The 17,143-nt window shown below is 39.8% G+C and overlaps 1 protein-coding gene across 10 annotated transcripts in view; it reads right to left on the reverse strand.

Moving 5' to 3' along the window:
- Window positions 1-17,143, reverse strand: part of pard3bb (par-3 family cell polarity regulator beta b) — a 219,763-nt gene that overhangs the window by 32,119 nt on the left and 170,501 nt on the right. Inside the window, exon 24 of one of the 10 annotated variants that reach the window (XM_040147962.1) lies at window positions 4,687-5,284. The exons of the other annotated variants lie outside the window; for them this stretch is intronic. Coding sequence (XP_040003896.1) covers window positions 5,237-5,284 — 48 coding nt within the window. The 3' untranslated portion in view covers window positions 4,687-5,236. Of the gene's footprint in view, window positions 1-4,686; window positions 5,285-17,143 lie in introns of those variants that run through there. 10 annotated transcript variants of the gene reach the window in all.

Genomic DNA, 17,143 nt, shown 5'->3' on the forward strand with positions numbered 1-17,143 from the left:
AAACACACACACATTTGTACATATGTACAAACATGCATAATATTCATGTGTGCGCACATAGCACCGAATACAGATCCATGCAATGGCACGGACACATATTATATATGCAAGATGGAAGCTGGAACAGACACAGAATCACACATACATTTAAACCAACACACACACACACACACACAAGTTTATCCAATCTTTAGTGTTCATAACAGTTAAGCTTGTCCTTGAAAGTGCAAGGTGGGGAGTTGATAAGGGGCCAGAGAGAGAAAGAAAGAGTCGGGGTGATGGTATATATAGAGGGACAGAGAGAAGGATGGGGAGGAGAAGAGCTGAAAAAGTGAAGCCAGATAATTTGGTTACCTCTAAGCCCCCTCCCTACCACCCAGATAGTATATCCCTCTTCCTCCACCCTCCCACTTTCCATCTGTGTCTCACTCCTTCTCTCTACCCCAAACTTCCCGACTTAAAAAAGTTCCCCTTTGAGGATTATGGGTAACAAAAAAAGGTGAATTCCAATGACGACTGCTAGAGTGGAGGAGAGAGAGAAATATGGGAGAGTGAAAAGAGGTAGGGGTTAAAGGGGACACAATTTACCTGACAGAGAAGTAGAGATGATGGGTGAGAGGACGGAGACAGCAAAGATGAGACGTGGGTAAATTTTTACCCCCTCTGCCATTTTTATAATGTCACCGCCTTAGGTAGGAAAATCTCTGCTGGGTTTCTATTTGTGGATTCTTGGATTATTTATTTATTTCTGTATGATATCTCAGGAGCAGGACTTAGCATAAGAGCATAAGCACATAAGAGCGGCACAGCCACCTTTCTACTGTGTGAACCTGTGTGTTTGAGAGAGAGAATGTATGCATGTGCTGAATATGAGGCTGAAAATATATACGTTTTGTACTTGTGTGAGTGTGTGTGATTGTGCGGCAGTGGGAGCAGATGGCTACAGTTGCAGGTGAGATGGACCAGTAATAGGATGAAAGTGACACTTTCTCTTTCTGCCTCCCTCACATACTCTTTTCCTCTTTCAGATGATTGGCTTCAGTTGGGGGGTAGTGATGGCCGGGGTGTCTTCTGATCCTTTCCTATATTTCCTATATTTTTTATGTCTTCAAATCTCATGAAAGTCTTGACCTCTTCCCTCCTATTGTCTCCTCTGCCATACATTTCCAGTCTCAACATCTTTTATATCTTGTCTTTGCCATCTTTACCTTGTTCTTTTCCCTTCTCATCTCCTCCATTTTTTTAAAAGTCTTGGAAAGTCCTTAAAGCTTAAGGCTTTTCTGACCTATGTCACATGACCTCTAAGAAACCCTCTCTTTTCTAGTAGTCAACTTTCTCCAGAAATTGATCTAAAACTGCTCAGAAGAGCATACTTTCCCTATTTCACAATGTATTTGAAAAGGTTGGGCTAATACGGTGTGATTATGAGTATGCTGTACACACAAAATTCTCCAAAATCCTGACAGTGAGATGAGAAACATCATTGAACAGTTTTCAATTTGTCGGAAAGCTGTAACTTGGCTGAAAGGTCAGATAATACCTTCGGTACAAAGGTGGATAGTGTCATCTATCACATACCCTCTTAGAAATAGAGATGGAAGTTTTCTTGCAGACACAAGCAGTCTGTTGCAGATTGGCCGCCAGGATGTAGACTTAGCTCAAGTCCAGGTGGGGTAGAGGGGGGATGGGAGGAGGGGGAGAAAAGAAAAAGTAGGATGGGTGGGAAAGAATGAGAAATGTAAGGAGAGAGCAGGATGGGGATTAGAAACCCTCTGAAAGGCAGTCACTTAATTTCCTGGCTTACCTGGCTATGATTATCTCCTGGGTGGGAATGGAACGTTTGATGTCCTGGGACCAGACTAATCTTTGGTGACTAACCTCAACCTCTCATTTCCTCTGGATTAGCTCACTCTGCTACTTAATAAAAAGATGAAGGTGGACTGATATTAACCTACAGTGAGGGAGAGAAAGAGAGTGAAAGATTGTGTCTCTCTTTCTCTGACCGTAGAGACTTTCCTCACCAGAAAAATGATAGCATTTTGTCATTCGCTAAACATTAAAAATCGCTTATGTCTATGTTTCCTAACCAGAACCTCTTGTGGTTTTGTGAATAATGCAGAAGTAAAGGTGGAAGTGGTGTCACATTGTTGTAGTGCCAGACCACCTCATAAGGACAAGACTGGGGTGGACAAGGGGTGTTACTCTTACACAGAAGACTGCTGTTTGCATCACATCTGCTACCAACTGCAAACATGGGAGTCTCTTAACCACAACAACAATCATTCCCTAACCTTGACTAAGAAGTACAACTGTCACTGTTTGTGCGAAATTTGTAAAAAGTTGGGAAAAAATTAAATTCTTGATCTGCACTCAAAAATACATGATCTGTTTGAATCAAAAAAACTCGGTGTAGGAGTGCAGGAAGCTGTGCCTTCAAAAGGACTCACACACTCATGCTTGTACTTCAGATGGTAGGTGTTCCTAAAATGTACTGTCCATTTGACCAATTGCATGCCCTGTTGCCCTATTAGTAAAACTATGTTATTGTTATCCTTGTCATTAGTGCAAAATTGAGAAAACTAGTGAACGGTGCAGATAATCATGAAATAATGTTTAAAAGCATTTTGGATTTGACACCAGATGGAAAAATCATGGACAAAATTGAGTCTGTTTGAATGTCCTTACCGTAACATTAGCTTTTCGGTCAGTAAGGCAGCAGAGGCACCGCAAATGAACGGAACGATTTGGTGTTAATGTTGGAGGATCTGTGCAACTGTCACAAGCATCCACTGTAGAGCTTGATTTTGGGAGACAAACAGATGTATGGATTGGACAGTACTGAAGGAAAGTGGAGAGAGAAATTAAAGAGCAAAAGATGGTGGATGGAGAAAGAGAAGGTAAACAGCGGATTCAAGTCGCACAGAGGATGAAGGACAATTGCAGGGAGCAAAACAGGTAAACTTCATTCAGTGCTGTTTTTATATGATCTTATCTTAACATAATGCAAGAATAACAGATAAAAATCAAATGCCAACTCAAAGAAATTCAAAAGCACACACACACACAAACACACACACACATACACACACTTGCTTGTCATGGTAACCAGTTGGCTTTGACTTCATGGCCTGTTTAGATTGGTGACACAGTGTCTCAAACAAGTTAGGACCTAATGATTGAGGGTTATTTACAAATTCACACAAGGACTCCAAGGACTTGCAAATCCCAAAAATACACACTTTTATATCTCTAAGAAGCTGCAAATTAACTGACAAATTTTCAGAAAAGCTGTTGCCAAATTATGTTCAGCAGTCTTTCTCTGTTTTTTTCTTCTCAGGCATTTCTCAAGAGGGAAAGCCTGAAGTGTTGCCAGGTTACCAGCCAATCTGACCAATGACATGTCACTTGACCCTTCTCTCGGCCAATGCCCTGTCTCCAACAACCGGCTGGGCCCCAGCTGGCCAATTAGCTCGCCTCTTAGTGTGGAGCTTGGCCAATGAAAAGCCCCGGGAGACTTCTGTTCATCTGAACTCACAGATGGGAGGAAAGAGACGGGAAAGAAGAGGGAGAGGTAAAGAGAAAGCATGCGTGTGTGTGTGTGTGTGTGTGCGTGCCTGCGTGCGTGCGTGTGTGTGAGAGAGAGACAGAGAGAGAGCATGTGAGGGACAGAGAGAGCGTGTGAGGAACTTGGCCTGAATTCCCAAATACTATTGAGACATCTTCACTGAAGAGGTTGGCTAGTTTTGAGTTAGCAATTGGAAACAAATCTCTCCATTTAAAAGTGACCAATGGGACAATTCCTTCGCTACCAGAGGAAATAAAAAGGAGACCGCACTGCAAACCTGCCAGATTTTAAGATGGAGACCACCTATGCTTAATTTTGTAATGCTGGATGTTCTCTGCAAAACCTTATGTATCTTAAATGGTGCAAAACCACATTTTTTAAGCTTATCATAAAGTGCTTAAAGATGATCACATTTCAGTTTTTGTACAGTCATAGCTAGGTTCCAATGTGCAGTAGTTTGTGTGTGACTTTTTTTGTGGATGCATTACACACAAGAGTTTTAGCTCTAACTCAATTTACTTTCTTTTTAAAATCACTTTACTGTCTATCCCTGTTTTACTTTAAAACTATTAAAAATCACCAAAGCAGGTCAGTGATTTCCTGTCCATTAAGCCTAATTTAATGAAGAGCTCTTTCAGGTAAAGTTGGCAAACTGTGAAAATTTGAGTATTAAATGGAAAGGCCTAAATGTTACTGGGTTGGAAAAAATATGAAGTGAGCTGTATGGAGTACCACAAAATACAGAGCACAGTGGAACTTGAAAAGCTTTCTCTGCCTCACTAGTTACACTGACTTGGAATGAAAATTCCTAGCATTTTAGCCGTATGTCTATTCTTTATCATAGAAAACATTAAGTGAAACTGACTTTCTTTCAGTCAGCATTTTGGACAGCTGTATTGAAATGCCATTGTTACAAAAGCTTGCCCTCTCTCAGTATCTCAGCATGTGACTTGAAATACCTCTTTATTTCTGTACAACTCTAACTGAATCTTTCCCTGACACACACTCTTCCCCCTTTTTAAAGATAGCAATTTCTCTCTAGACATCTCTTTCCCTTTCAATTTCAATTTGCTTTATTGGCACAGCATCCAAGTTCATCTGTGGTGACAGGGAAATACAAGAGAAAAATAAATATATAAAGAAAAATATAACAGTTGCAATAAGTAAAAAATTAAACAGAGAAACATGTTAAAATCTTATATAAGTGGTATATTTTTATAAATAAATGTACTGTATATTAGATTCTATATGCACGGTGGTATGTTAAACAAACATACATAATCTATCAAAGTATTAGTCCTTACTCTATACACACATACCTAGACAGCATGGACTATCAAATTCTCTTACGGGCAGCGCTGGTAAGCTGAAGACCTTGTTGTGGAAATTCTCCATTAAGTAGACTACTTAAAGTGAGATGTGTTCCAAACAACAGAGTCCCAGACGCCACGACACAATATCTCTTCATTCATTGTACAAATTACATATGCATATGGCTCTCCACCACTCAGGGATGATTAACCCCGATCAGCAGTTGCACAAGCTTTTTATACATTTACTCAGTCTGTCCTGAGATCCATCTGAAATGGCTGATGCCTTATACGGAAATTTTATCTTTGTTCCTCATCCTGGTTATGTGGACGTTCCCGTATCCTTCAGATTTCTGTCTTCTCATTTGGCCTTAGCTACTAGCAACCGTGGCCCATGAGCGTCCTTTCCCTGTCGAAACGGGGAATAATTAAGAATAATTCCAACTAGTGACCACAATCAATACCATAGATTCATGTTAGAAAACATATTATAATAACCAATAATAACCAATTCAGTGTCTTAGCTAGAGGGTAGCTGGTATTTTATATAAATAAAAAAGACACCGTCTCCAGCTTTAAAGTATTCAGCAAGAGGTTGTTTGCGTTCCTGATGTTCCTCAACATCTTCCTCTCCTCAGGTTTCCAGCACACCCTCTTTTCACTGTGTGACTTTAAGTTGACTCTCAGTCTCCCACTCTCTCACTCACTATCGTTTGACACCTCTTGAGTTTCTTAAACCTGCTCGTATTTTGAAACACACTGACTCTTACTACTGTATGTCTCTCAATCCCTCCCCCTCCCTCTTTTCCTCTCCAGCTCTCAGTATTTCTTATCTACCATATGACTCACCGTATTTCAACGTCTGATATTTCTCTCTCAGAAGCTCAGGAGCTGCATGCTGCTTTAAGAATCGCTGACAATCTCCAAATACACACACATGCACGTACTTTATCCTCGCATGCTGACACACTGACAAAAGTGTGTACACAGCGTGCACACAGGTACACATATTTGACACACAGAGGTGTTTATGTCCTCGACAACACAGCTGAGCCAACAATCTAAAAAAAAAAAAACATGTACACACACAAGTGCAAGGCAGTTAGCTATCTGTCCTGTCCACAGTGCAGTGGCCAGTCGTGATAACACTCTCCATTGGACCAAAACTCATCACTCTTTACACACATACCTGGACAAGGGTTTGTGTATTTGTCTGTATGTTTGCCTGTTGGCATCTTTCTCAAAGCCTGCATAGAAGTCATGAGAGCTAAATAGAAATCTAGATTTGATAATACGTAAGGACATGAAGACCCATGAGCTATACCTGAAAGGAAAACACAAACACACACAAACACACGCACACACACACACACACACACACACACACACACACACACACACACACACACACACACACACAGTTAAACACACAGCCATGTCCACAACCGCAGATAGGTTTTCAAAGAATGTGACCTCTACATAGATAACTATATTATTCCAACCGTGTCTGCACACAGCACTGCAACAAGAGAGGGTTTCACGCTAAATTAAAAGATAATTTCTATTTCTGCATGTGATATTGATATGGCCCTCTGCTGCACATGCCTAAAAACACACATGCAGGGCTTGGATCTGTAGGAGCATGCTCAGTTGGACTGACATCAGATGATTGACTCAGCCAGTCGAAGATAATCCAGCTCTTCACCCTGAAAAGCACTGTAGTTGCTTTGACAGACTGTACTCCTGCTGAATGATGAAATGTCGAACAATGAGTTTTGATCCATCTGACTGAATCTGAGCACAGAATTGTCCTGTATACATCTGCAATCGTCCAGCTGCTTCCGTTAGTACTGAAATCATCAAATTCCACTTTGCTAGTTCCACTAGCAGCCATACATGCCCAAACCATAACAGAACCACCACCACGTTTGACAGATGAAGTGGTGGCTTTGGGTCATGAGGTGTTCCTTTTTTTCTCCACACTTTCCACTTTTCATCATATTGACAGAGAGTGATTTCTGTTTCGTCAGTCCGTAGAACTTTGTTCCAGAACTCTACTGAAGTTGAGCCTCAATATTATCTTCTTGACTGGCCTGGTTACCTGTTAACTCTTCATATACGTGAGCTCTTCTGTGTGGGAACTACCATTGAAACAACACACAGCTGTCCAAGAAACATGTAGTAGCCAAGTTTCCAATTACTTTTAAACCATTGCAATTTGGGCGCTGTGTTAAAATTGCTATGCACTCAGTATTGATTAAAACAACTTTAATTAAAGCTGAGAATTGCCGCTTTCGTGTAGTACCCATTATTTTATTTCTAATTGAACGTGATCCACTATCCTGCGTAGGATCGAGTTTAAGCTGGGTCCTATCCCACCTCACATTACTGTAGGTGTGAAGGTGGGTACACCCTGGACATGATGCCAGTACATTACATGGCTAACACACACTGTACAGCCCAGAGAACCTTTCACACTTACATTCACGCGTATGGGCCAATTAAAGTTGCCAATTTACCCTGCATGTTCTCTGGACTGTGGGAGGAAACTGAAGCACCCGAAACACACGTTCTCCCATTTTATATGCAAACATTTCCACTGTGTGTTCACAGCACACCATAACTTCATATAAGATTTTCTATGGCTATGATATGATGCCTCAATCGTCAACTGAGCTGTTTCATGGTGAACTGGTCGGCTCAACTAATGTGGTCATGCAGGTGGCTAGAGATAATGGGCAGTTTTGAAAAGGCTCACCATGCTCACCTTTCAGCACTTTCTCACTTATAGTCTCTCTGGTTAGTTGTTCAGCAAAACTTTTTTTTTTTTTTACCTCCATGCAACAGATGCCAGCTGTGCTGTCAGATCTGTACTAGCAGACCACAGTAAATTTTAGTAAGGTTACTGGCTAATGTACAGAGAGATAAATCATGGAATTAAGGCTTCCTAGGCTTTTCATGTCAGGACATACAAGACGAATTCTGTCTCTCACCCTGGGATTCAGGCACAAACAAATTAAAGAGGTAGTCATGTAAAGACCTGACAACTACAGATCCATGAACCGTTCTGGATCTTAACCCAAACTTTATGAGGCCAGACTATAGGGAATCATGCATGTTAAAAACAGAAAATAAGTCATGACATGTTGACTCATTCTGCCCTGCTGGCAGAAACAAGACACAAATCACACATGCCAGTGAGGGAGTCTATGTATGTGTGTTTATTTAATGTCTATTCAAACATGCTTCTGTACTTTTAAGTTAATGTAAGATGGTTTGTTCATTCTTGCGTGCACTGTGTGTGTGTGTGTTCATTCTGGCTTATGTGTCTGATGTATGTTTTCTACTTTATATTCTATTTTTTGCGTGTGTGCATGTTTTTATGTCTAACAGACGTTCAGCGGTCATCAGACCAGCCAGGCACCAGTCCCAGACAGCGAGGTCAGAGTCATTCACTAATCATATTAACATTCTTCCATAATGACCCAATGCATACCTCTCCCTTTTCAGTCTTTTCCTCTCTCCCTCCATCCATCTGCCTCACTCATGCTTTCCATTTCACCCCCTCCATTCCCCGTCTATATTTCTGACTCGATCTTATCTACCTCATCACCTCATTCTATCTGTCTCTTTTGAACTATTCCATCCATCTTTGACCTTCAACATTTCTCTTATTTGTTGACTTTTACTCCTGAATGTTTTTCTCTGTTTTCCTTCCATTCTCATTTTCCTCTAAGGATTTCTACCCCTCACTCTCTTCAACTGTCCTTTAATTTCGTTAATTTAAATCCCATCTTATCTTTTTCTATCCTCCGCTTTCCTCTCAAATGGCCTTGTGTATTCTGATGCTATCTAATCCAGCAAGAGATAACCAATTTAATCCTGAGAGCATAAGATTATGGGCAATGATGAGTACCTTGTATGAAGGAGTGACGATAGATATAGCCTTTAGGGGTGGTTATGGTGGACAGATATTATACAGACATTATTTCAGTATTACATCATATCATTGTTTATTCATTATAAACACCAGTTTAGTTGTGGAAAATGGCGTATGCATGGTTTTTGTGCATCATTTATACGTCTGACAGTAGAAGCTGGTGTTCTTCCATTTGTTGGTCGATTATATGTGATGGTTTCATTGGGGTATTCAAAATTAAAATAATTGTCTATGGGATATCACAAATTGGTTTGTCCATGCGTTGTGTGCAATACCGTAAGTGTAATACTGCTGATCAGTATTTTGAAAAATCTGGAGAAATTATTTAGCTAACACAAGCATTTCAGCAGTTTCAAAATTTGCCTAAAAGATGAACTGCAAATATCAAAACAAGATGACTTATTTCTCATTGATTGCTCCCGGAAGGAACTTCATCAACTCTGGGTCATGACTAGATCTGAAACAACTAGTCAATTAACTGATTAGTTGATCAATGGAAAACTAATTGGCAACTAATTTGATAATCAATTGATCGTTTAACAGTTTTTGGCTTCAGCTTCTCTCTTGTAAGGATTTGCCGCTTTTCATTGTCATATACAGTGTGATTGTAAATCTCTTTGGGTTTTGGAATGGTGGTCGCACAAAACATTTAAAGATGGCACATTGAGCCCTGGGAAGTTGTGATGGACATTTTTCAAAATTTTTCTGACATTTAATTGATTAATTGAGAAGATAATCTTCGAAACAACTGATACTGAAAGTTGCAGCCCTACTCATGATGCTGTTTACCACTGTGTTTGATGGGCTTATCTGAACTTAGCATGCTAAATTTTAAATTTACATTTGGTAAAACAATGAATTAATTAATTTCAAAAAGGAAGCTTCAAAGTATAATGCAATGACAAAAACGATGCCATTCTTTCTATCAATAAGAAGATACATTTTTGATGAGTCAGAACATTGCCCCTTGTTAAAAAAGAACATCTACTTCTGATCCTGAAAAGGAGCAGAAGTCAATGATTAGATTTTTAATACTTTAGTGAGAAAAGAGCAATTTGTAGACTACTGGATGTAAGCTGAGTCCACTGAAGATGTGTGAGCATGGTCAGTCTTACTGTTGCAGTGTGTTACAAGCATGCGACAGAAGTATCCTTACTGTAGGTCAGGTTTGTGTTGTTTTAGGCATTTTTACTTGCTTAGATGATGTGTGTGTGTAAGGAGATCTCTATCAACACCAGGTTTGCATCTGCTGTTAGCCAAATCCATTTGAGCCTGTAAGTCTTGGCTTGGACCAGTCTGACTCAAAATGGTTATGCATCTGGCTTGATGCTCGCAGTGGCTTTCATATTAGCCTGTCTTTAACGCCTCTCACTCACACACACACACACACACACACACACACACACACACACACACACACACACACACACACACACACACACACACACACACACACACACACACACACACACACACACACACACACACACACACACACACACACACACACAGTATAATGGATCCTCTTCTCTTCCACCATTGCACAGTTCTTAGAATTCTTCCAGCTGAAAACACTTTCAATTCTTTCAATTTTCTCACTTGTTACATGTACCATTACACCCCCCCACTCTCCAGCACACCCACATACACAATAATGTGCATGCCCATACATACACACGTAATCTATCTGACTTGGTCAGTTGGTGTGAATGATTTAAATGTTAATGGCTCCAAATCTCTAACAATGAGTCAGTCTTTAAGTGCTCCAGTCAGTCATAACCACCGAACCTTGTAAAGATTATCTCATGACTAAGTGTGTGCGTGTGACTTTAGCTCAATGGTGCACTGGTCCATGGGGACTTGAAGAGACAAAAAGGGAACATAGGAAAGACAGAGGAACAATAAATGTCTGAGCATGAGAGTATCTCCATTATTGACTGAGACAGGGAGAGGATGTATATCATATCTGTACTTGTGTGTGTGTGTGTGTGTGTGTGTGTGTGCGCGTGTGAGTATGTCTATGCTAGTCTTAGTAGACGCGGCTATGTGTCTGGGTCCACTGAGTCGGCACTGATCCCATCTTGTCTGACTTGGGGATTATAACCTCCTGACCTGCTGTTGGGAGTACTCACACTCACACTCACACTCACACACACCCCTAAATAAAGCAGTGAGAGACTAGTGAGAAAGGGAGGAAGGTAAAGAAAACTGGTAAATGCAATAATAAAGGATGCGGAGTGATGCTGAGGAATATTCACAGTAAATGAGTTCTTCCCTAACTTTTCATGCCATACGGAACATTTTCAGTTGAAGAATTTTCAGAAAATGTACATTACATTGCTAAAAATCTGCTGCATAATTTAAAAAAACTTGTCAAATGTGGAATATCTGCTCTCTAATTGCTTTGCATTTGCCTTTCCCTTCTTAACACTTATTTTATCTGTCTGGATCCCTCCTTCTTTCTGTCTCCCAGTTGTTGTGGCCCATCAGTGTAAGCCCAGTTTCCTTTCTGTTCCATTAGATTCAGCACATTTGTACCGTTCCAATGTTCTACTTGTCCTTATAAGGCCAGAGTGAGTAGCAGCATTGGGCTCAATCCAATGATCAAACAGGGAACACCACCGTTTGACTGGAAAGACAGAGGTGTATAGTATCAAACAGAGGTGTATAGTATCTATAGAAGATATATATTTGTGTGCAGATATGTGAATGTGTACACATGTTCTTGTGTGTATATGATCATATGTTTGCATGCATGCGTATGTGTGTCAGTTTCTCAGACCGATGCTGTCCTTGTCACTTCTGCACCAGATAACCTTTGTTTATCTTACTCATTCAGATCTCTGCTCAAAAACAGTCTGACATGTATTCTTTATTAGCATTCATTTCTTTATCCAGTCAATAATCCTCTTATTCACTGAAGCCAAGAAGGAAGTGCAGGTCCTGCCATGCTGCTTCTGGAATAATGCTGGTTTGTCAAATAATAAATTTACGTTGGAAGTCCCCAGAGATGCCAAACACTAAACCTTATCCAATTTGTGCAATGGATAAAATTTGTAATGTGATTCAACTCTGAGTCAAATCTGTCAGCAAAGTAAATAACGGGCCTTTTCTGCAAAAATGCTTAGTGCAGGGAAAGTCCTCACATTCAAAAAATCTCTCTTACACAACTGAGCTGCAGTTAATTATAATTTCATTGTTCACTATCTGTATTCAGAGACAGATAGAGGGGGAAAGTAAAAGAATATGATCTGAACACTGGGTTTTAAAAGCACAAATGTGTTTTTCAATAAGAAAAGCTGTGGTTTAGTGTTAGCACTTGGCAGTGTATATGTGCACATATGTTTGATTGAGCAGATTTGCATGTGTGTTTTAAGTGTGTTCGTGTACTACATGTGTTGGTCCACTGGCTGCCTGGTGGGATGTGTTAACCCTTTTCTTTTTACCATTTTGAAACGTGTGCTTTTTTATTTGTGTGTGTGCACATTATTTTGTATGTACGCATGTGCATGTGGGTGAACATATGCAGATTGAGCAAAAAATTACATATTAGACCCCTTTGAAATGCATCGCCTTCAAGTCATCAGATTAGAAATGCAGTCTGTAAGTGTGGTGAGTCTCTGCTGCCAGCAGCGCAGTGCTTGGTGATTGGGTGATGTGGTACGGTATATGCCAGTGGATTTATGGTCACTCAGAGCTGGCATTAATAATGGAGACCAGAGGAATATGGTCTTACGTGGTACAGACAGTATACTGAAGAACAAAACCCCTCGCTTTTTCTGTTCTCTCTCTTGATTGCTCAGATTCTGCTTTTAGTGTTGCACTTGTTCTGACTGAGTATATACTGTGTTTACATGTACATCTTTCTGTCCTTCTCGCTATCCAAGTGCTTGAACTCTGAGAAAGGAGAATATAGATGTAAAAATGGATGGACCTACCAATCATCTCAACCAACCAACATCAACATTCCATTCTCCAATGTCATATTTAATAGAAGATAATAAGATAATAATCTACCTATTGGAGAAAGTAAGACATAATGCTGAAAAAACTAGACAACTAGATTAAAATGAAGAGAGAGAGAGAGAGAGAGAGAGAGAGAGAGAGAACGGATTCAGAGAGAGTTGAAAAACACTCTTTAGCACAAACAATTCTCTTAACCCTGCCTGTTATAACAAAGAGCCACACTCAGCTACAAGGTTTACTGCAGTCCCTTTCTACTAATAGAGGGTTGGGGTTCGATCCCCTGCCTGTTCACCTATAAAACACCGAAGGTAGCATGCCTATTTTTTTTTTTTAATGGCTGAAATCACATGAACAGTTTCGAGGTCACTAAGGAAAGGGTTATATGTGTGTGTGTGTGTGTGTGTGTCTGTGTTTGTATGAGTGTGAAAAGAGGCTGAGCAAAGGGGTTTTGCCTGGACCGGCATGGATATAAAATGACAAATATAAAGCTCTGCTGAGTACAACTCCATGGTTTGCACAAAATATCTTATTTTAGAGGCCTAAATTTATAGCATTATTCTAGAACAAGTTTCATTCAAGCAGAACCTGTAATTGGAATTATTACCTATAAAGACTGATTTACACTGATCAGCCACGACATTAAAACTGGTAAGCGTTCTTAATGCTGTAGCTGATCGGAGTATGCAGACTACCAACTACTACCAGTACAGTCAGAAAGTATAAGGACAGTGACACATTTTTCTGTGTTGGCTCTGTACTCCAGGACATGGTTTTGATACTGAACAAATACTATGAGAGACTACTTGCTTGTTTTGGGGATGTTTACCTTCAGTTAAGTCGTCAGTACAGGAAAGACATGATGAGTTGGATTGAGGCCACATCACTGACTTGGCCAATGAAGAGAATTTCACTTTGGCCATAAACAGTGCTGGGTTGCATTATCTGGAAGGATCATTATCCTGATGCATTGCTCTAAAATCAAGGGACTGTATATAGAAAAGGCTGTTCATCCTATTCTATTCTTCACCAAATATACAGTAAATGCGAACACACCCTTAAAGCTGAAAGCCAGCAATTCAAAATCCAATGTGCTTGAGGATAGACCCAAATCAATGAAAATCATATCTCTATCCTTATACTTGCACTGTACCGACTGCACTTAATATGTGCACGAACGCTCTTTTGCCAAGTTTGGAGATAACTTCATGTAATGGCTACACCTCATACGGGAAATACTTTCTAAATTCTAATAGGATCTCCAACATTTGAAGTAAAATTATTGAATACAGGATCTTCATGGACATCGTGTCGGAATAGTGCTTCAGTTCAAACTCAGAAGAAGAAACTGATAAAACTTAATCAAACTACACAAAACCAAGAACCTTCAACAAAGGTCTTCAAATGTGAGAATATCACACATTAAATTTCACAGTTATGTTTCGTTTCTTTAACGAAAGACAGGGAATACACATCTTTTGCCACCCCTGAAATAAAATGTACATATATGTATATATGTGTGATCCTGATTACATTTTCTCAACCAAAATATCTGTTCATTAAGTATGCATCAATAGAGGAGAGGAACTCATCAGGGTGTATAGGGTGGGTGTATACTATAAAATGTCACTACAAAAGGTAATACATCTATTCATGGTCAACCATAAGCAGCACAATAAGACGAGTTGATTCTTTCATAGGATACACGTTTTGCCAGAAGTGAGAGAGACATCCTGACTTCACCCTGCACTGCAAATAGAGATATTTTCTCTGCATTGCCACTGTTTTATTCTGCTTTGTACAGGGTGGAAGAACTGTGTTCATTGTTAGTCATGGATCTCAGTGGGTGATACTCATGACTAAACGTGCCCACATACATACAGATTTTGGAACTAAATTTTGCTATCAAGGTGAAAAAGACGTTCTGTCTTCACCCAAGTCAGTACTCTGTGTCAGGGTCCCAGTGTTTCTCACCTATTTAAAATTTGTCCGAGGCGGTGGTTTTAAAAGATGGTGTGAAGACCATTAAAAGGGAAGTTGTGGAAATGATTTCCACTATACAAGGGGTCCACACAATTGTATAAGCCTTTATGGAGTCTTTAAAATGCAATGTGGGCCAAATTACCAACAATGAAACATTTTTAAATAGATTATAAGGTTAATGTTCATTGAGCTGACTTATACTGTTGTTACGAAAAAGATTAGTCTTTTATGTAAATTCACAACTTACTGTACACTATACACAAGTTGAATGGGTCCGACAAATGGATAAAAGTGAGGAAAGAAGAATTTTTTACAGCAGACATTTTAAAATAGGAAAAAAAAAGGTAAGACTAAGAAAGGTTCTGGGAATAGTGTGCCGGGAGTTTCCCAAATTCTATTGTAAACCACACAATGGTGTGCCTCTCTCTGGATAGTAACTGACAAGGTTAGGGAGAATATTGGATCAAGTTCAGGGGACTGAGACCTTGAACCAAAGACAAAAAGAAATTCCAGAAACACACACACACTACAAAATGAATCCGGACATAGCTCTGACAGTACAGGGAATTCAGTCTTGATCAACAGGATATGATACAAGATCCTCTTATATCCGCGCATGGGCAACATTTGGAGGTGACACAGATGACCAATTCTGCCTGTGTTGCTGTATGTCCAGGTGCATTTTGCAATTTCTAATCTTCAGTGCCAATGACAACTAAACCGAATCTGTTCCATATGGTTTTCCCTAAACCTGTTGTAGACAAGAGTGACATCAGCTTTCAAATGTTGAATGCACATGATTATCTTCACAGGAAAGCACAAAAAAAGGGCTGTTACTATAAGTGCTATTCCACAAATACTATTTTTTGGGTGCTACCCTAAAAACAAAGGAGGGTAAATTAAACATTATGGTGCCAAGGATTCTGTGGGAGTAACTATCCCAAAAGTAAAGTGCCATTCATATGTTAACAAGTTTTGATATTTTACTCAAACACTGACAAAGCTGAGAAACAAGCTGACTGAACTTTAAGTCTTAATTTTCTGATGAACTTGTTCATCAGCACTGAATTCTTATAGGAAAAAGACCATGATGCATTTCTTCCAAGTTTACATGAACTATACTAAATAACTGGCAGAGTTAAAGGTGAATGTGCCTTGGATGGATGTCAAACACATTAAATGACTTGACTTATTGCCATGCTCCAAGCCTAGTCCTTCACAAGGACTGCATGTGTGTATGCATGCGTGTCTTTATGTGATTGAATGCGAAATGTAATATCAATTCAGTAAATAAAAAGCTTCTGATTGTGTAGTTGGATTCAGCTCACTCCCAATTCAAAGCTTCATTAGATGGAGAGAACATTTCGTTTGACACACACACAGATACATCCATACAGTATCGGGGGGGATGGGGAAACAATTCAGACAGTGAAGTTTTATTTTTCCAAACCCACAAAGACTTCTTATCTGCTGACCAGCCCGCTAAGACCTTTCTGTGCGTGGTTTGTGTGTCTTTCCTTGTTTTGCTGTGGGTCTTCTTCCCACAGTCCCAAAATATACAGATGAGATAGAATGGAAATTCCCTGTAGGTAAGAATATAAGTGTGAATGTATTCTTTTGTCTAAGTGTGTGTTAGCCCTATGATTGACTGGCAACCTGGAAATGTTAGAGCAAAACGATCCCCTGATGGCTTGCTCGCAAAAGGTCGTCTGTGCAAGCAGCTTATTAGGACCTGTGGTTACGTTTTATTGTTTGGTGACCTCTAGCGGCTGTAGTAATTATGATGGGAACAAAAGTGAAAGTCAGGTGACGGAGGGAGTATATAAAAAAAAAAAGTCTTGGGTTGGGGTGGATGGATGGATCAAAAAAACACAGGACTGTCGCACAGGATTGTGTTTCCTGTGTGATAATGATAGTCAACAATGTTTCCTTTATATATGACTGTTCTACAACCTTCACTGCGTGTTTACTTTCCTCCAACCTTAAAGGAAGAGTAAGCAATTCCGGAGAAAGAAACTGTTGATATTTGTAATTTGAAATATTTGAAATCGACAGCAAAACAAATACACCCCTCCGTCAGTGCTCTGTCAGAAGCTCCACCCCCCATATTCATGGATGTGCATTGCCAAGGCAACAACACAAACAACTGGGCTGGCTGTCGAAAGAGAAATATGGCAGAATCGGAAGCGTCTTATATGATGTGGAAGTGGAAAGTCTTTCTCATAGCTGAACCAAAACAAACCTAATATATAACATCATCAAACAAACAACATGCATACAAACGCAGCATCCAAGACATAACAAACTTGTCTTTTTAGGTCTTCGTGGCTACAAAACCCTCCGCATGTTGTGTGGACAAATACCATGACATAGAGCAAACCA

The sequence above is a fragment of the Xiphias gladius genome, chromosome 16 (genome assembly GCF_016859285.1).
Source record: "Xiphias gladius isolate SHS-SW01 ecotype Sanya breed wild chromosome 16, ASM1685928v1, whole genome shotgun sequence".
NCBI classification, from domain to species: Eukaryota; Metazoa; Chordata; class Actinopteri; order Istiophoriformes; family Xiphiidae; genus Xiphias; species Xiphias gladius.